This window comes from Lissotriton vulgaris, chromosome 2_1, assembly GCF_964263255.1.
Source record: "Lissotriton vulgaris chromosome 2_1, aLisVul1.2, whole genome shotgun sequence".
In the NCBI taxonomy this organism is placed as follows: domain Eukaryota; kingdom Metazoa; phylum Chordata; class Amphibia; order Caudata; family Salamandridae; genus Lissotriton; species Lissotriton vulgaris.
Window position 1 is genome coordinate 514781605 of NC_141687.1, and position 21252 is coordinate 514802856.

The window sequence follows — 21252 nt, forward strand, 5'->3', positions numbered from 1 at the left end:
GGATTCACAGAGTTCGCTTCCGGCACACTCCAAGACGTTGTGGAAGGGACACAGGAGATCGCACTCGGTGATGCATGAAATAGTTTAAGCTTCTCTTACATTATAGTTCAGTCCCCAAAGGGGTATCTGCCAGGCTTCTGGTGCCAAAGAGACTGCTCTATTCTAAAAGAACAGTAATTTACAAGATGAAGTTTGGCCACCTAAAACCACATTAATCATATGGCTTTTGAAGGAGTACCACATGCTTTGCAATTAGTATTTACCACGCTGAAGGCCTCTTCAATGTTTTTACATGCTTACATTATATATGGAACCTAGTAAAACGCCACAGCAGGGCACTAACCTTATATTTAGGGGTTATCTTAGTTGAATGAACTGCATTTTAATTTAAGTGCTACAGCAAGAAATATGACATTCAATCTCCTGTTTGGTTACCAGAAGTCTTGCTTTTTTACTATCTGATCTCTCCTCACTCTATCTATCTATCTATCACTCTCACTCTATCTATCGCCCCCACTCTATCTGTCTATTGCCCTCACTCTATCTATTGCCCTCACTCTATCTATCTATCTATCTATCTATCTATATCTATCTATCGCACTCACTCACTCTATCGCCCTCACTCTATCCATCCCTCGCCCTCACTCTATCCATCTATCGCACTCACTCTATCCATCTATCGCACTCAGTCTATCCATCTATCGCACTCACTCTATCCATCGCATCACCACAGCATTACTCCGCACCACCACAGCATCACACAGGGGCACCACAACATCACTATGCGCTACCACAGCATCACTTAACGCCACTGCATCACTCAGCGCCACCACAGCATCAATCTGTGCAACCATTCAACAACAACTGGTTCAAATATGTTCTTTCAATGTTTCAAGCTTTATTACAAATGTCACAAAAAGATGTTAATATTTCACTTCTGTTCTTGGATTTTCGTCACAATAAATTACACTGAACATAATCTTCACAAAAGTTATTTACAAAAGTTTAAGCTATTGCCATTATAAATTACAATAACTTCTATTTAACTATTAATTATTAAAAAACATTTAAAGCCATTGTTATTTGTAATATCAATACATCTAAGTCACGTAAATACAACATATTGCATTACAAATGCTATAGGTGTCACATTTGCGAAAGTTAAAACTATTGGCATTGTAAATGACAAAGCTATTAATTTCGCTATTTTCAAAACCAACACATAAATAAAAAAATTGTCATTTACAATACCAATAGCTCAAACTTTCCTAATGCGAGACCTATTGCATTGCAAATGCTTGTTTTTGACTGGTGAAGGTGCACACTGTAATTGACCGACAATCTGTTCCCCTCTCATTGCTGCATCACAAGCACGTATCCTTAACATTTATGCAGTACTTTTACAGACTTGATATTAAATGAATGTGACCTTCTTTTTGGGGCGATTATATCCTCTAAGAAAATGTAGGCAACAATTTGCAATGGTGAATTCCTTATTGTATGAATTGATCAAGGAGCTTTGTGCTGGACGGACCTGGCCTATTCTTCAAATGAAAGCCGATCTCCTTTGCCTCACACAGAACAAATCACGTTTGGCAATGTACTGGACTGCTTTCTAAGCACCCAGGAATATTGTTGTTTAGATTTAGATACTTTAGATGAAGTCCATCAAAATGCTTTCTGCTTATATGACTTCACCATCCATCTTTTCTGGTTTTGGCTCTGTGCATTTAAGTTAAATGATTGAAATCATACTTGTATTATTGGTGGATGGGGAAATAGATTGAGTAACTGCACTGCTTAAATGGTGCCGGTAGTTCCCACCAGCACTTATTTCCGCGAAACCACTGTTCTTCAGTCTGGTCGCAGTAGCAGCATCCTCGATCTGATTCAAATGCACCTTCTCCCTTTCAGTCCAGGTGCGGTATAGTGGAATTTGTCATGTTGGAGTCGGGCAGACTGGGTACAGTGAAATTGGGGAAGGTTATATTTTAACTCCACACTTGCACTACTTGGTATGCATTTGAGTCATTAAGTGATTCATTCCGTACTTTTAAACGGGGCTTTAAGTAGGATGAAAAAGATGAAAGGTATGGCCATCTAATTTGTAACTATAAACCCTTTATAAGACAGGTGGCGTATGTAATTGAGGGTGTGGCCTAAAACATGTAAATTAAATATCTGTGCTCCAGACAGCATGCTACCTGACTATTATGTGCGCTCTTTGTAATTTCTGTTATTGCATCCGTTCAAGTGCTTTCCAAACTTTTAAGAACCAAGGTCCAATTTTAAGAACGAACAACATGTGTGACCTACCTAGTTTTAATTCACCTGAAGCAGACACTTTTTTTAATGTTACTAAAGCATTGTGTGATAGTTTCATTTGCAGACCACACTTTTTCTATAAAAATGGGCTCTAAATTTGCACAGAAATACATTTATTTTATTTTATTTTATTTTAGAAATCTTTTTATTAATACGTGCTCAATGAACAGTACAGCCAAGGAACTTTTACATCGGATTTCCTTTACAAATGTAAGCAAATGCTGAAGAGTCATGTACACGATCAACTCCACAGTGCAATAACAAAACTAGGTATGCATTTACACCTGCTATCATTCCTGTTATGCTTGTCAAGCCCCCCATATCTTCTCCCATTTCCTGGGGCAGCCTCAAATCTCTTGTATCTCATGCTTTCTGCCTTCCAGCACCAGTCCAAATCGATTTTCTACTCCTCGATTATCATCTAGGCAGTCGCTCCCCACCTCCTTGCTATATTTTGTTTTGCAACCACCGTTTCCAGCGCTAATCACTCTCTTACGTGTCTCGGCCAATCCTCCTCCCCAGGGATCGTTAATGGGAACCATTTAGCCTCTACCGCACCTCTATCCCTACAACTGTTACCATCACCACCCCTACACTTCGCCACTATGACTGTAACACTGGGCACTCCCATACCAGATGGTAGAATATCCCTTCTAGTCTGCACCCTCTTTGGCAGAGTGTATCCTCACTAGACCCCAGCCAATGTAGAACCGATCTGGGATAATACACCCAATGAAGAATCTTTAACTGGAGTAATTGGAAGCTAGATCGTATCGCTGCCTCCCTTGGGCTTTGTATCACCTCCACCCAGTGCTCGTCTTCAAGCAGGCCCATGTCTCTCTCCCATGTTGCCCTCAATGGGCCTAGAATGTCCGGAGCGTTATTTATTATTTTCTTCTTCGATAATGAAATGGTATTCTTAGTATAATTGGTGGGTCAATAATCTGCCCTCTAAAGGTGAGGCCTCCTCCAGCACCTCTCCCTCACAGATATACGTCTGTAGGGCATGGCCCAGTTGTAGGTATCTTAGTGATTTCCCCTTCCCCATCTCAAAATCAGTTTGTAAAGTCGTAAAATTGATGTACGCTTGTCCTCTCTATACATCTCCCAGGCTCTCTAGGCCCAGAGGCTCCAACTTATTAAAGCCTTGCTGTTCTCCTACCTTTTTTAACAGGACACTGTCCCAGAGGGGGGTTGTGATGTAGTGTGGCTCACTGGTTAGAGGCGGCAGACCCGAGAGCAGAGGACGGCCCGGGACCAGGGTTCGAATCCCGGCGCGGCAGGTTTCTGGACAAGGGTCAGCGGACTCGATAATTCTCTCGCCTCGGTGCCCACTCTGATCAGCGATCACACTCGGCAACTCTGGGCATTAGCTTGCCTCATCTTCACTAACGGCCCCACCAGACCGCCGGGGATGCCTGGTCTCACCCTGGAGATACCCATTAAGGGACCATCTCTCAGGGAAGCCAGGAAGGGTTTCGCAGCGGTCGAAGCGCCTTGGGACCCTCCGGGTAAGTAGTGCGCTATATAAATGCCTATACATTTACATACATTTACATTTACATTTACATCCCCGTGAGCTTTCCCTACATCCCCAAGTATTTTGTTGCTGCTCGCCGTGCCAGTGCCACTGTCCGAGTATGCTGCGATAGACCCTTCACCATCCTTTTCGTATACGGGACTGAATCCCCTAGCACCCATGGCGATTCTATCCACCCTATATGCTGGCTCTGCTCGATCTCCAAATACCCATTCATATACCATGACTAATTGGGCAGCCCAGTAGTAGCTTTGCATGTCGGGCAATGCTAGTCCACCATCATTGACCTCTTGCTGAACTTCGTGCAGCGCTATCCGTGACGTGCCATTGCACCATAATAGGGATCGTAGCTCGCCATCCACTCTTTGGAAGAAAAGGGGGGGTATCTCATATGGCGTATTTTGCAAGGCATATAGGTGCACATGCATCCATGTAGGCAATTGCGATTCCTTAATTGCGATTATAAAGGAATAGCAATTAAGGAATCGCAATAGCCTATGCAAATTAAATTGCGATTCTTACACATTCCTTAATTGCGACTTGCAAATTGTGAGTCGCAATTAGAAATGGCATCCCATTCGTTCTTATATGCCCATAGGAATGAATTGGAATTGCATGCGCCATTTGCGAGTACCCAATATGTACTTGCAAATGGCGCATGCAATTTGAAGGGTGCTAGGGTGCCAAAAGGACACCCTGTTGTACCCCTGAAATTTCCAATTTACCACATGTTGCGCACACACACATGCCCCAAGTGCATGTGTAACATGAAACTTTGAAAAATGCACTTTAGTGCATTTTTCAAAGTTCTCGCAAATTACCATCAAATTGACGGTAATTTGTGATTGCTATTTGCGGAATCTAAATTTTGTTATTGTTAATGCATTGCACTTAAGGAATCGAGATTACTTAAATTGCAAATTTTGCATTTGGGATGATGCAAAAATACCGGTCTGGTAATCTGCCCCTTTTGAGACCGGTATTTTCGTTGATGCATGTGGCCCATAGTAGCCATGGTAATCATAGTTTTAAATAGCACTGCCCTTCCCATGAGGGTATACGGCAGGGTGCGCCAGTATTTGGCGTCCACATTCCGTCCATCAATTTTTGTTTTTGCATACTTTTGCACCTAGACATTAATTTGTCATCCTGATATGTTTTAGTCGATCTGTACCAATTGTTCTGATAATCAGTTCTTCCATATCTATTTTTAATCTAACCACATCCAAAAGTTTTGGTTCTTTATCTTTCTTTTGCAAAGTCCTAACTCACTCATTTAATTCTTCCACAGTTGGACCTACAGGGGTTTTAGTTAAATCTATCCTATCCACACTTCTCTCTGGTGTTTCTGTTGATGATTCAGTTCCCATAGGAATTCTATTTATTGGCCTCTGATTTATCATTAAATTCGTAGGTGGTGTTGATCTAACCAAATCTTTTGCCTCACTAAGGTCAGGATAAATCTTTTCTCGTCCTTTCTGCATACTGGAATTTAAAGGAATCATTAATGAATCTTCATCTATTTTTTGATTTTCAAATACCGGTATCACAGGACCAATAGTTACTGGCACAGTTACAGTTTCTACATTCCTTGTCAGTTCTTTTATCTTTTCAGCAAATTCTTTAGTTGATCGTGCTAATTCTGAACGCGCTATATAGTCTGTGGTATATTCTGTTTATTAGATGGACTATTTATTTCAGAAAATTGTTTTGGGGTTTCATTCATTGCAGTTTCCATTGGCGGTGCATTCGGTGTCACCACTGCAGAAGCCTATTGATACGGAGGGGGTCTTTTATTTAATATGTCTTCCAACACTTCGTCCTCTGTATCAATAACTCCATATCCACTTCTTTCTGGCAATACATGTTTCTTTTTCTCAGTACACTTTCTTCCCACCATTTCATCAACCATTCTAACAGGAAACATGCCATCCCACAAATCAGTATACCTCCATCGTCTCATCCTGTTTTCATGATTTGGCTCCCATACTCTTCCTTGAATAGACCTGTCCATTTTTAGGTCTCTCTCTCTCTCTCTCTCTCTCTCTGTCTCGGTATCGGTCTCGGTTCAAGTTTCATTATCTTATCTCTTAAATTCCGTAATATGACTGTACTAAATGAACCTGTTTCTGGAAATGCCTATACTCATTCATTTTTAGTATATTGCACCCAATTCTCTAACCAAATACAAGTGTGAAAACCATATTTTGTTATCATGTAAGACGCTGGTGTTTTCGGTGGAGGAAGTACTTTTCCCTCTCTTGTAATAATCTTAGTCTTTCTTAAAAAGGTTCTTGACTTTTGTAAACCATGAAGGTTTCTCTTTCTCTCGTTCATAGTAATAAGCCATATTTCACAATTATTCACCAAAATAGTCGTACACGTTTCTCTAATCTGTTCGAATATTCTGTCCTATCCCAGTGCAGACCACGCTAACGCATCAATGAAACACTTTTACGTCACGCTAACACTGACCTATCCCAGCGAGAATCACACTAACGCACCAATAAGAACGCCTTTCGTTCTTCCACAACAGTCCAATCCCAGCGCGGCTCTACTCCTGCCTCTGCTGACCCCTCCTTTACAAAATTATCGGCACTGATTTTATAAGCTTTTATTTGACAAAATTGGTTAATTGCAACATAAAACACATTTCCATTGTCTGTTTCTCTAAACCAAAGAGATAGTTTGTCCAAACATCCAAGATTAACATTAGTTCGATAAGTGTAGTACTTCCCTCTACCTTACCCCTCTCTCAAGCAAGAAGTAAACCTGTTTCTCTGGGGATAAAACACTTGCGGAGACTATACTGCTCCTGAGAATTAAGGCCAGAGTTTCACAAGAATACCTGTCGCTCTCTCACTCAACTCAACTCCTACATGAATTCCCTATCCCTATCATAACGCATATCAACACAGTCCTGGTTATCACCAAATTGAAATCGGACAATGCACAACTCCATGTTACTTCTCTTACATATATCCACTTCCTACTTCCCGGAAGCTTCAACATTTCAACTACATATAACGTAATACAAACTTAACGAGTAGTGTTAAACATATAATATTAATAATCAATAATCTCCAGACTGACCTACAAAAACCATAACTCTGTAACCAAAAAATCTGATGCAGCAGGTCTAACATAAAATCCTTTCCTTGTGTCACGAACCCAGGAAAACTCTTACTATTTACTCATCAGTGGGGCCCATAACACCAGAAACACACACATTCACACAGTTTTCTGGATCACTGATAAGTAGACGAGCTGCAAGACATGCAAGGTACCTTTATTAACCTATATAATAACTATATACATTAAAATTTGATACCTGTCAGTTTCAAAAACATCAAGGTACTCCTATTTGGTTGATGGAGCAGCTAGTAGGAATCAGTTGATGGTGATTAAGTCCAGCTTAATCACTATTTAAAACCTTCAATATTTATTTGTCATAACTTTATTCTAATAACCACAGACTCGAGTTTGTATTTTTATAAGATTTTAACTAAATTCGTTTAACGAGAAATTTAAATTAGGATCGTTTTATTAGGCAAATACATTTAAGCATTATTTCAATACATGTAAGCAAAGGAAAATGAGAAAATGGAAAATACTCATTACCCCTTGGCCAAAGGGCGATGATGAGAATGGTACACCAGAACATGAACCGCAGATCACAGGATAGGTTCCCAAGCTGACTGTCTGTCCCTCTAACCTCCTCTGATGTATCCCTCCTGAGATAGAATTCCCGCGATGGTCTCGTTCCTTTTGCCCATCAGAGTTCAAAGTCCAAAATTTTCAAAGTCTCTTGCACCATAAAAGAAAATCGTCTCAACTGACAGCATGTCGTGCTGAGCAAAGGTGCGAAAAGTAAAGACCACACTTCGTCATAAGCACAAGCTCTCTTTATACCCTTTCACTAACTTTCTATCCTCAAAATTGAAACTTTTAGGGGCTACATCCACTTCTGATTGGTCTATGGGAGGGGTGGTGATGGTCACCTCATTGTCCTCTCAGCTCAAAATAGTACCGACTTATTCTGGGGTTCACATGACTTCATAAAATATTCACATTTATACTTTGTTAAACTATGCGTAACATTCTTCCACAGTCATGAATTTTCTCATCTTCTGGAACTCAGTTCTTTCATCCGCTCCCATGCTTTTAGAATAGTCTCTTTGGCACAACTCCTGTTGCAGGCCAGGCTGGCCTTGACATCTCTCACTCCGGGCATAGGCAATACATTCATGACTGAACTTCTATTCTGTACATGCACGGGGGCCATCTTAATTTTCTTTTGCGCCATCGCATTTCACAGCAGCCATTTTTCAGGCAAAGCCTAGCAGACCCGAATCGGAACTAATACGAAAGTACATATAACAGAAATTATATATAGAAAATAAACCCTTCTGTTTACCGCCCACCATTCTAATGACCTGTGTTAGGTATTACCTAGCAAAAGCGACATTAAAAGCCATTTTACTTACCATCTGCATTCTATGCCACAATATAACTATACTACAGCCCAAAAAAAATACATGGCAATTTACTCTTCTTTTCTACGCAATCACAAACCTATGTTAATTTAATTCACATTTTATTAATAAATTAGAATTTTGCAAATAGCAATTAGTTTCCCGCTTGTAGTGTCTAAAATAAAGGTGCATTTGTGGATTAGTTTACATGCTTCACACAGTTAATATTATTAAAGTTATGAGGTCATTAACTTCAAAGGGGGTACACAAATGTTTGTATTTCCCCTGCTCCATCAATCCCAAAAGGAGGTCTCTTTCCCAAAAAGCAGAACCTTTGTTTTGTCTAAATTTAGCTTAAGACAATTTCTCTGACTCCAACCTGCGACTGTCATCGTTGGAAGACAACTCAAGATGAAAGTTGAAATCTCCAACAATCGTGAAGCTTGCATACTATATACAGGATTCCATAAAGGACTGGATTTTGTGAACAAAACTAGCACTTGGGACCGGAGGACGATAGATTAGTATTCCTTGAAATTTGTGTGATTTGTTCATTTTCATACTGAAGCAGAGTGCTTCACAATCTAGATGAAATAATGAAGAGAAACTGGCCTCAAGCGAATTGCGATAGATAATCCCTAACCTTCCACCTCTTTTGTCTTTTCTATCTAGCCTTTCAAAGTTGAAGCCTTTCGAGATAGCGATTTTCATGTCCTAGTCAGATGTACTATCTGCCCAGGTCTTGGTAAAGAAAGTAATGTCAAGATCGTATTGGGACATAAGGTCCGCAAATTAGTATTTATTTTTGATGAGTGATCGCGCAAGTTGAGCAGCATACAGGAGTGCACCTTCATGGCCGTTAACCTATTTGTTGCCTCTGGTGGGCAGTGTGGAGGCGACAGGCCGAGGCTGAGCGACTAATATGGGCGTGAAATTACACCCTCAACACCTACATTTATCTGAGCTGACACACCAGTCATGAGGGAGGTAGTGGCTGCTAATGCCATTCTGGCGTAAGGCCCGGAGTTCTTCGCCTGTTTACTTTGCCACCGGAGCAGGGGTCCTGGCGCCAGGACCCTTGGTATTAAATTGGGGTATGAAATTGGAGAATGATTTTTGTGTGGTAGCTTCATTAGAAGGGTCTGGTTATGGATGCATATCGGAGGAGAAATGGAAGACTGCTGTGCAGGAAGATGAGGTGATTCAAGAAGTGGCTGGTATGTTGGGCAAAGGTTGGATGCTTAAGGGCATTAGTGAAGCTGTGAGTGCCTTTAAGCATGTGTTTTCTGAATTGAGAATGAGAGTGGGTGTGATGAGAAAGAATGAATGGATGAATGAATATAAAATGTATAAAGCGCAAACTTAGCCCAAGGACGGATTTGCTGGTGGTTCCACGTGGTTTGCGGAGTGAATGAACTGTTGGGACCGGCTCATGAGGGACATTTGAGCATGAGGGCCATGAAGAGAAGGATCAGGGAGATTTGTTTTTGGTGGCCTGGAATGGACTGTTGTGTGGAGCATTTTATGAGGGATTGTTTTGCTTTCACAAAGAGTGATAAGACACAAGTTACTTTTCCCAGCCCTGCTGAAGCGATACCCATTCTAGAGAGGCCTTGGTCCAAGTTGGGTCTAGTTGTCAGAGGACTAATGTTTGTACTGAATGAGCAGAACCGGTATGGTTTGATGCTGGTGGATTATGGAACACGGTGCCCTTAAGTGCAGTTTGTTAGATCAGCCAACACTGAGGAGGTAGTAGAGTTGTTGCAGTCTTTGTTTATGAAAGTCAGTGCCCCGTCTGAGCTCGCCCTAGACAATAGGGTGCAATAGGGTGCAATTTATGTTCAAGAAGTTCCAAAGATGCATGTCCCATTGGCATTACAAGCTCTTTATATCATCCCGCAGTAATGGTTTGGTGGAACATTCAGTTGTCTGTGGCCAATGGTTTGGATTGGAAGAAAGAGCTCAAGGATTTGTTGTGGGTTCTAGGCACTCCTATTGCTACTACCAGTATGTGACCTATTGCCTTGTTGAAGGGTAGGTTGGCTGCAATCAACTGGTCAGCCCTAGATGTGTGATTTGAAAGTATCTGATGTGAAATGCGGGCTGGTGAATGACCATTGTGTGAAGGCTCAATGGAAGTATGTAAGCAAAAGGATAACAAAAGGGAGGCGTCAGATGTTCGAAACCAGAGATTGGGTCAAAGTAAGGCTGCCTGGGATAATTTCATATGGGCATGCTAAATTTGCTTATCCTATGGAAATTGTGTCGTTAAAGGATAGGGTGTTTCAACTAAGTGATGGAAGGTGGTGGAATAAAGAAAGGTTAGTGAGAATTGTTCTCAATGAACAAGGCAAGTTTTCAGCTATATGTTGGAATGCGTTGGAACGTTGAGTTCGTAAAAGGAGAGAAAACCACCTGTATTCTATGAAGATTATGTTGATCTTCCATTATGATGTCTTCCGATGGATTCGTTATTCCTTCCAAGATTTGGAAGGAATTCGAAGATGAACTTTTTCCCCCACTCCATCTTGTTTGCAATCAATCCCTAGTGACTGGGTCTGTCCCACTTCACTGGAAACGGGGGTTAGTCTCCCCCTTGCTAAAGAAACCCTCCTTGGACCCTAACTGTCCAAAAACTATAGGCCCATCTCACTGCTGCCGTTCCCTGCCAAGATAGTTGAGTGGGTGGTCAGTAACACTCTTTCCACCCACCTAGAACATCATCTACTACTTGACGGAGATCAATTCGGTTTTCGGACGGCTCACGGAACCGAAACAGCCCTCATCACCGCTGTGGACGAAATTCAAAGGCGTGCAGACAGAAGACCGGCATCGTTCCTGATCCTGCTCGATATGTCTGCCGCCTTTGACACGGTGAATCATAAGATCTTATTGAGGCGACTGTTTGAGGCAGGAGTGAGAGATACGGCACTACAATGGTTCCACTCTTTCCTGCAGGACAGGCCGCAGGCTGTATCTATGCCACCTTTCCAATCAGCCTTCTCCCCGGTACTGCACGGAGTTCTACAGGGCTCTGCTATCAGCCCAATACTTTTTAATATATATCTCAGGCCGCTAATGTCTCTTATCAAAGGCTTCGGCATTAGAATCGTCAATTATGCCGACGACACGCAGATGATCCTCTCCTTTGAAGGAGAGGACTCCACCTCTGTGGAGACCTTTCATAATTGCTTACGGGACACGGCAAGGTGGCTGAAGGATAATTCCCTTCAGTTCAATGCTGGGAAAACCGAGGTGCTTTTTAGCGCTGGAACGTGGATCCCTCGACCGTTCCCTAACAACTTCTGGCCCCCGGAAACAGGGGTCAACGTACGGCCTGCGGACTCTGTACGCAACCTAGGAGTCATGTTGAACCATAGGCTCAGCATGGAAACCCATGTTCAAAAAACATCGGTGTGCTGCTTTGCCATCCTTCGGTCACTAAGGAAAGTTTTGCCTCTCCTACCCACCCAAGCCCGTGCCCAAGTAGTTAGATGCACCATCCTGAGCAGGTTGGATTATTGCAATGCCCTCCTGCTTGGGTCCCCTGATTTTCTTCTGGACAGGCTCCAAAGGGTTCAATCTGCAGCTGCAAAACTGGCCTTGGGACCGCCGAGAAGATCTCATGGACCATCGGCTCTGGCAAAATTACACTGGCTCCCTCTTAGACAGAGGATTCAATTTAAGTCCCTCTGTATTGTTTTCAGGGCCCTCCATGGTCGCAGTCCAGCCCCTCTACAATCGAAGTTTGCATGGTATGCTCCTGCCAGACAACTTCGTTAATCTGACGCTAAACTGGCAGTCGTTCCCAGATTTAGGAAGGTCAGAGCCGGAGGTAGATCCTTTGAGGTGGCTGCCGCCAGACTGTGGAATAACTTCCCATCGAGATTAGGCATATCAATGAACTCCTGCCGTTCAGAAGAAGGTTGAAAACCTGGCTTTTCCCTGGCTAGCCTACCCCCCTCTGCTCTCTGTGCTCTGTCCTCCTCTGATTCTGTCAGCGCCAGGATGCCTGCAATGGTGACAGTCGCGCTTTATAAATTCTCAAAATAAAATAAAATAATGATGGTTTTTCTCATCAGTATGGTTATAATAGTAGGTACCAATGATGCCAGTTGATGCCTGTGTTTATTCTTAGGATTGTATGTGTCATTTTGTGGTTTGATATTATTGTATTGTTTGGGAATAAGTACTTTTTATTTATTTTTTTCTTTTCCTTGTATTTTTTGTTTGTTTTTCCTTTTATTAATAGTTTATGTCTATAAGGGGAAAGATGTTTTTATTCTGAATTCAAAACGTATTTCATTATGCCTCCATGGCAACAGTGACATATAATAGAACATAGAAATGTTGAGGTTCAAAAGGGAAGGACAGTTGCTGGCTGCTGCCTGGTACCAGTTGTGTTAATTGCAATTCAAATACGTTTACAAAAGACCTGTCTTCATTTAAGAACTTTTCACAATTTCCCCTTAACTAAGATTAGAAGTAAAACATTATGACCCTACTGTTTCCACTGCATCACATTTCAAAACTGATCTCTCTCCCTGCGATGTAAATATTGTTAATTAAGTACATTGAGTAATCTTTGTCATTTATGACGAAGAATAAACTATTTCTAATTTAACTGTGCCATAAAGCCACCACAATGTCTTTGAAAGACACTGCTTTCATACCCAGCAATTGACTGACATCCCATAACGTCAAGCTCTCAGCAAATTGCCCACTACCCTCCAGATATAGGGCTTTGTAATATAATCCCTCCAAAATGAAATTGACTACAAATAAGAATAATTGAAAGAGCATTAAATAATTACAACTTCTTTCGGGGTGTAATAATGTACTAGCGACTGCACAATGTTTGCTGCTACCGGCGGAAATATTATATGCTGAAAAAAGCTTGCTTGGGTTTATCCTGCCCTCTTGTGGTTATTTATATAATCACATACAAAAAACAGGAGGGGGAGTTAGAGTAAATAAGAAGGATTCTTACTCCACAGATACACTTGTATAAACAAAAGGAATCCTGTCTACAACCGATCCAGAATAAAGTTCTGAGGGCACTGTTGAGGGTGATACATTAGCCCTTTATTGATAATATTGTTCTTTGCAATGTGGCTCATCGCATCTCTTAGATAACTGCCCTGCAACTGATCATTTAATGGCTACGTGTAAATAGGAATTTTGCAGAAACGACCCTACGTGCAAACCAATTTAGAACTGTGCATCTATGGGAGGAGAAGAGAGATAAGCTGGTTAGCACTTGTGGAAAATATACTTGCGGATTTGCAGTTGGATCACCTCTGGAGTAACCCAAATCAAATAGACTCAAATAAAATTAAAATTTTACAAGAATTAAACACAAGATACTTAAAACAGACAGATGGTCATATGCACAGATAGAATGCAAATCAATCCTAAGGAAGGAAGACAGGGTTATGCATCAGCAGGTAAGTACACAACTTACTTTTCCAGTCTTCTGGGTTTAGGCCGGCACTGGGCAAGGGTCCGGTTTAGGTAGAGACTGCACCACCAGCGGCACTGTGGCAGGCCGGGTGAAGAGTTCGCCAAGCCCAAGGCTAGTCACTGGAGACTGGGGGCACCCGAAGAGGTGCAGAGCTCAGTATATTTAGTGCAGTGGTCGATACCTGCAATGATGTTTGCTCTCGTGGTCAGCAGAGTGCAACAGTGATGAATAGGAGTCAGTAGGGCACCAAACCTGGGACCATCGGTGTCGTCATCAGCAGGTCACTGTAGGTCGCAGGGAGGTACCACCAGCCTTGCAATTGTGGTCACAGGGATGGAGATGTGTAGAGGATGTAGGAGTTTCACCGTTCTTCGCCCGTCGCAGAGGCCCCGGGTGAGCAGGCGGGGCAGTAGGAGGCTGACAGGGCCACTTTTACGAGAGTGCTGTCTCTCTGGAATGGAGCTGTGAACAGCTTGGGTTGTTGGGCTGAAAGGATCCCTCTAGGTGGTGGAAATCCGTCCAGCAGCAGTGCTTTCTTCTGGCAGGGCAGAGTCACATCGACACAATTGTCTGTCCTCAGCTACTACGGTTTGTGTGCCAGCCGGCGCCGGGGTCTAGAGCCTCTAGCCCAAAGGGAGATTCTTGGAGATTGGTTGAAGGCAGGAAGGTCTTTGGGGTTTCTTAGAGGCCCTGCAGTGTTTCTGGAAGGGCGGTAGGCCCAGTTTGTCAACCGGCTTCAGGTGGTGGGGTTCTTGCGGAGTTTCATCTGCAGCGGTTCAGTTCCTGGTCCGGCAGCGGTTTTCTTCTCTCTTCTTCTTTGGTCTGTCGAATCTAAGGGACAAGGTTTGTGGAAGCCCTTAAATACTAAATCTAAGGGTGTTACTGAGGTCTGGGGCAGTAGCCAAAGGCTACTGTCCCCTAGGGTAGCTCCACCCTTTGACTTCCCCCTCCCTTTGGGGAGAAGGGCACATCCCTGTTCCTATTGGGCCTAATTCTCCAATTCAAGATGGAGAATTACTAAGAGAAGTGTTCACCTCTGCTCCTGACGAGCTTAGGAGTGTGCCAGGCTAAGGTGAACAGTCCTACTCTGATTAATCATTTTCCCGCCTGTCCTGCCACCAAAGGTCGGGGCCTAGATGGGGGGCGGGCATCTCCACTGGTTGAAGCACCCCAAATCAGCACATTACAAGGTGAGAGCCTTTGAGACTCACCGCCAAGTATTGCTGTTCCTTCCAAGGGGAGGTGTGAAGCACCTCCACCCAGACCAGGCAGTGTTTCTGACCTCTGAGAGCACAAAGACTTCACCCCATGAGGTCAGAAACCTGTCTGGTGGTGGCTGGCAGGTACCAGTCAGCCAATACGCTAGAAGTTGGCCATTTTTTAGAGGGCATCTATAAGCTGCCCTCTGAGTGCATTTTATGATGAATCCAGCAATGGTATCAGTGTAAATTTATTATGCTGAGAAGTTTGGTACCAAGCTTCTTAACTTTCAGTAAAGCCATTATGGTGCTGTGGAGTCCGTAATGACAAGCTCCCAGCCCATGTACTCATTATGGCTTCACTGCACTTACAAGATCTGTGAAGGACACAGACTCTGTAGGGGCATATTGCTTTTTCAACTATACCCTCACCTGTGGGATGGTGCACCCTGCCTTAGGGTTGTGACACCTGCTAGAGGGGTGACTTACCCATGCCATAGGCAGTGTTGGAAGGCTATGTTTGCCATGTCGACTCTTCAGTTTGGTCTGCGCCAAAACAATGGCAGTGTGTGGGTGTTAGAGTGAGGGGTCTCTGAGGGTGGCGTAATACATGCTGCAGCCCTCAGAGACCCTGTCTGGTCGTAAGGCCCTTGGTACCAGGGATACTTTTTAAAAGGGATTTACATGTTGCCCAGAGCTGTACCAATTGTGGAAACAAAGGTGCAGTTTTGGGAACGAACACTGGTGCTGGGGCCTGGTTATCAGGGTTCCAGGACACACTAAAGCAAGTTAATATCATGTATCTGGCAAAAAGGCAGGTGATAACCATGCAAAAAGGGGCACGTTCTTACAATGTGTCCATATATGTGCAGTTATCAGAAATTCTAAACTTTATGGGGACTTTGTTTAGGCACTTAAGTCCAGAGAAGACCTTGATTAAGACACTTTGAAGCAAAATCAGCAAAGTTACAATTAAATGAGGTTTATATCCTAACAAAGCTAGGCCTGTTAACAATGCAAAAGCTTCTTGAAACACAGAGAAACCCCTTGGAATTTGTGAGTGTGTGTCTGATATTGATTTTTGCTTTCAGCACAGACAACCAATTTATTTGATAACATTAGGGTAAAAATGTTAGCTGGGGAACTTCACATAGAGAGTAGCCAAAATGTATTTGGATCAGTTTTGATCCTCTTATTGAATATGGGAATCGTCACTGAGGCATGCTAAATATAAGGGAATTTGCAAGTTTATGTTCAAATACAATTAAAGATTGAGGCTAATGTGGGTGCTTATTCACTCTTTAGTTTTTTTAACATGGTTGTTTGACCAACTTGTGCATTATAGTTGTATGAGCTTTTAATTGTTGCACTGTGACAAATGTTTGTTTTGGAAAAAACCCTATGCATAAAATTTAATTACAAAGTCTCTTGTCTAATATTAAAGATGATAAAAGCTCTTTCACTTCAAACTAAGCAGATGTTTTTCTTATTAATGTTTTAGATAGATGACAAAGAATTTGATATTCCACAAGTTGATACACCACCAACTCTAGAAAGTATCTTAAATGAGGTAAGATCTATGAGAAGCTCAATTGAAAGCCATGAATGTCATGTTGCCAAGAAGTTAAAAAACAGTGTGTTGTGATTTCATTTTTTTGTATATTTAAGATGTAGAATTATAGCTGTTGAATCAGATTGCAGATTTGCTTATTCACTCAAATGTTTCCTGGCCTCTCTTTCATTAAATAACCACAGGACTCGTTGGATAGGGGTCTCTTTGTAGTTTCTAACAGATTACAATGTACGATACAACATTACTGCTTTGTCTGCCAAATGATCATGCCAATGCAGAACATAATGTGTGGTTTCAACATAGAAAGCAGAACACATTAGAATGCACAGTAGTAGTGAATAATGGGTAATGCATGTGACAGGCTTCAAATGAACTAATTATTTATATAATGGCAGAACAAAACAGGAGCTGCGTGGGTGGCTCAGTTGCATACAAAGCAGGATAATGTAGACCAGGAGAGATCGGTACAGCTCCGTAAAAAAGAAAAGTGTGTACAGAGAATGAGTCCTGCTTCCTAAATGACATACAGTGCTGAAACACTAACCTCGCATATGCCTGGAAGTGTTTCCCTGACTTTAGTACTGACTTTACACAGTGAGAGATGGCATTTTGCTTGATCACATGCATAGCTGTCTGAAAAGGAATACTGTCGGCTGCTGGGCCATTTCTTTATTTTTGTTCTATTTTTTATATAATAAGCTTGCCAATTCATTTGCCTGTTGCATATGTTTGGAAGAGAAAACAAATGAAATTGACGCATGCCAAGGCCAGATATTGTGGCATTAAGCTTTAAGTCCAAGTGATTATTTGGCCACTATGCTGCTTAAGCCTCTGGCTTATCTTGGGGAACAAAAACAGGAAATGGAGAGACTGAATGATTAATAACAGAATAATGTGCAATTGTAATATGTCACGTAGGCTCTCTCTTTTATATGTTGCTTATTTATTAACATTAGCTTGGCTGGAGGAGTTGTTCGCTGTCCTGATTTTATAACTGACCGGCATTCGGATTGTGCAAGATTTTTTTTATTTTTTTTATTTTTTTGTGAACCTTTATTAGTAGTACAAGCATTTACAAGTATGGGCCTACAACCAGGCCGGCCGCTAAACAGAGCAAGAGTACAGCAAGCAATATGAAACTTATAGCAGTTCGAAATCCGGGGTCATAATAACACCAGGGCAAATCTTGTAATCCGGTGCACAAACTTGAATCAGGATTTGAGAGGTTCATTTTAAAGGAACTAAAACGGGTGTCTCACAGTCGTACACAGTCCTACAATACTGCACACGAATCAGGATATCTACAAACAGTACAGATACGAAGGAAATATCGGGGGTAGGATACTCAGAACAGGAGAAACGCAGGCACAATCCCGGCACGTAGCGAGTCTAAACCCCACCCCTCAAAACCAAACAGATTGCAGAGACCATGAGCGACGACACTAAAAAGAGAAGAGAGACTAAAGGGCCATAGAAACAAATACCAAACAAATACCCACCCCCCAACCCTGCACACCCGCAGAAGGCCATGGCCTACCCCCCCCCACAGCGTGCCTGTCGCCCTAATGGAGACCCGAAATATAGAAAGAAAAAGAATAGATAAGCGGAGGAGGGCCCTCGATCTTGCCGCCCGACCCCGCCCTTCGCCCCTACGCCAAGGAAAGTCCCAGAAATGAAGTAATAGGGAACATCAAGTCCCGACCGCAACAGTGATGAAATCCCGGTCAAACATACCCACTACACCGTCTGTCAACAATAAAGCCAATAGATTATGAACCACATCATCCCTGACCCTGTCTGGCAATGGTACCGCCAGAAGTCCACTCATCAATCCGTTCACAGAACAGCCCGGAAGGTCCAAACGATCTGGGCGGGTCAGGTCGGAGCATAGCCATAGAAAAGTACAGCAACCCAAACCCATCCAAGTATCGGCAGCGAAGATCCGGTAGTATCGACGTCGTCCCCAAGAACCTCCAAAAGTTCACAAACAGTAGTACCATCCAGGAAAGGAGAGTCACACAGTCCGGCAATCGCCACAACATAGCTGGGACAGTCCAATAAAGAAAGTAGCATTTTATCTCCAGCCGCCAGTTGAGCATGCGTCCCGAGGAGACATCCGCTTGGAGATCCATGTCGGCTCGAGCGGTCACGGGAACCGGGTCTTCCAGTGGCTCCCGGTACCCGGGCAGAACCGGGACTCCCTCCATGGACTTAGCTGCGGGTTCGTCTGCAGTCCCATGGGATCGGACTGTATCTGTTAGGGACGGCGCGACAGCGATGGCGGACAATCTTCTACCCAGGTCCTGAGCATGCCAGATCAGGGACTCGTGCAAAACCGTTAGGGCAGCCAATACGTCCTTGGATGTGGGCTCCTGCGTACCTTGCAAGCATCCCGGCCCCTTCCATGAGACAACTGTCCGACACGGACACGGACCGCAGAGGGGGGCACCAGCCGCCATGTTAGTCAATTTGGCCCTGTCCCTCTTCACCGCACTCTGGGACCAGACACCAGTGCGGGGCGCCATGGGACAGACCCCGGGGGCTCAAAACAGTGAGGCAGGCTCCCCAAAGGAGAGTCACCAAAAGGCTAAAATCCCTGCCGCACCCCGGGAGTCGCCCGCCTATATCGGGGGCAATCCTTGGTTATGCCCGGGAAAAGAGTTTGGGGAAGGGGGCAGGAGTCATGCGCCCCCTCTGACCCTGCTCCGCCACATTGCCCCTCAAGGGTCACCGTCGAGTGGACCCTCCGGCCGGCCCTTTACGGCCACCCGCGGCCGTTGTTGTTGCAGTCGCGGCCGGATGCACGTCCAGATCACCGCCCCGGGTTCTTCACAACTTGGGCCGCAGAGCAGTTGGGGACAGTTCTCAGGGCCTACCGCACGCAGGAGCCTCAGGAGCAGACGGTAAGTGCTCGTTATTCTTCTCCTACTAAAATATGCCTCCGTAGCTCAGGATAAACGCCAGGATATCGGATTGTGCAAGATTAATTTAAATGTCTGTTGTGTCTAAGAACTCTGCACACATTTGCTGTTGCAATAAAAAAAATAAAAAAAAATGTCTGTTTTTTTCAATCCTTCTGTTGTCTCACTTCCCTACTCTCCTACCCACAAGCAGGTTGGTGACATAGGAAATGCCCCCAATTCAAGTTTGAAAACTAACACTACCCGTAAAAGGCACTGGCTTTTTGTCACTTACATTCTCTGGATCTTTACTAAGCTCCAGTGGCTGCCTTTCTTCAGCAGCAGAAGGTCCAACACAATCACTGTCAGTACAGCTGCTTCATCGCAGCAGTGTCCTGATTGGAAGCCGAATCCGGCTCTACCCCCATACTCAGAAACTTGTTCATTGATGGATGAAATTGTTCGAGCATGTCTCGTTCTGTCTGTAAAATCTTGGTCCCAGCTAACTAGGATGCTCTCATGACTGAGAACTTTAATGGAATTCTTCTTCTTGACTATTCCACAGTTCTTGGTAACATCTAACTATTCAGAGTCCAGGGTGGTTGGATGGTTCACCCTAGGAATGACTCCATAGTGCCATGCAGGACTGTTCATGTGTGTTCCTCCTCCACATGAAGCCTTTGGCGCTGATGACATTTTGTAGCTTTCAAAGAGTGCAGGTGATGCTCATTGTACTTTAAATACCATGACAATGGAGCACAGCCTGACTATGCTATTATCCCACATCGGGAGAGTGACGAAAACAGAGCGGACCACCTGCACATGTATTTCATTTCCACTGTCCACATCAGAAATGTGCTGAGGAGCCCTGAGCTCAATTTTGAGTCTCTGGTTCACCACCCACCTTAAGTTTCAAATATAATAAGTTTGCCTTCTTGGTGGGCTGGAAACCTGTGTCCCTGATGTTTGACATTGGCATTCATATAAGACTTTCCTCTAATTTCCCTGATTGTGAGGGCCCTACTGAGTATCGTAGATAGTGCAAAATGTTTTCCACAGACCACATTGGCACCCTACTCGACAGGGGAGAATTGCCGACCCTGATCCTCATTAACTTCTGTAGCCTTCAACACCGTAACCCACCACAAACTCATTAAGAGACTGCACCAGATTCAGATTAAGGGAAACACTCTCTAGTGGATCACATCATTTCTCACTTTGGAACCCATTAGCACCATCTGCGGCGTCCCTCAAGGTTCATCCCTTAGCCCTACCCTTTTCAACCCCTACATGACGCCTCTAGCTGATATCGTCAGAACCCATGATGTCAACATCATACCGTACTCCGACGAAATACAGTTTATCCTCTCGCTCTCAGCACCACCAAGACCAACCTCCACAACTGCATGAAGAATGTCGCAGACTGATTGAAGGACAACTGTCTGAAACTCAATACTAACAAGACCGAAATGCAGATCTTTGGCAACCACACCTACATCTGGAACCACACCTGGTGGCCTGCCGAACTCTGACTCACGCCCACACCATAAGCCCATGCGCACAACCTCTGCATCATCCAGGACTGTAAACTCACCATGAAGCAACAGATCAACACAGTTTTCTCCACTTGCCTCCACACTCTCTGATTGCTTGGAAAAAAGTTCAACTGGCTCCCAATCAGTACGAAAAAACAGTCAACCAAGCCTTAATCAGCTGCCGACTGGACTAAGGCAACTCACTATGCAGGAACTGCCACCAACCTCATGAGAAGGCTTC

At 43.6% G+C, this 21252-nt stretch overlaps 1 protein-coding gene across 1 annotated transcript in view; it reads left to right on the forward strand.

Moving 5' to 3' along the window:
* The window catches only part of VPS8 (VPS8 subunit of CORVET complex), a 1704823-nt gene that overhangs the window by 25200 nt on the left and 1658371 nt on the right, over positions 1-21252 (forward strand). Inside the window, exon 2 of the mRNA XM_086955430.1 lies at positions 16505-16573. Coding sequence (XP_086811556.1) covers positions 16505-16573 — 69 coding nt within the window. The remainder of the gene's footprint in view (positions 1-16504; positions 16574-21252) is intronic.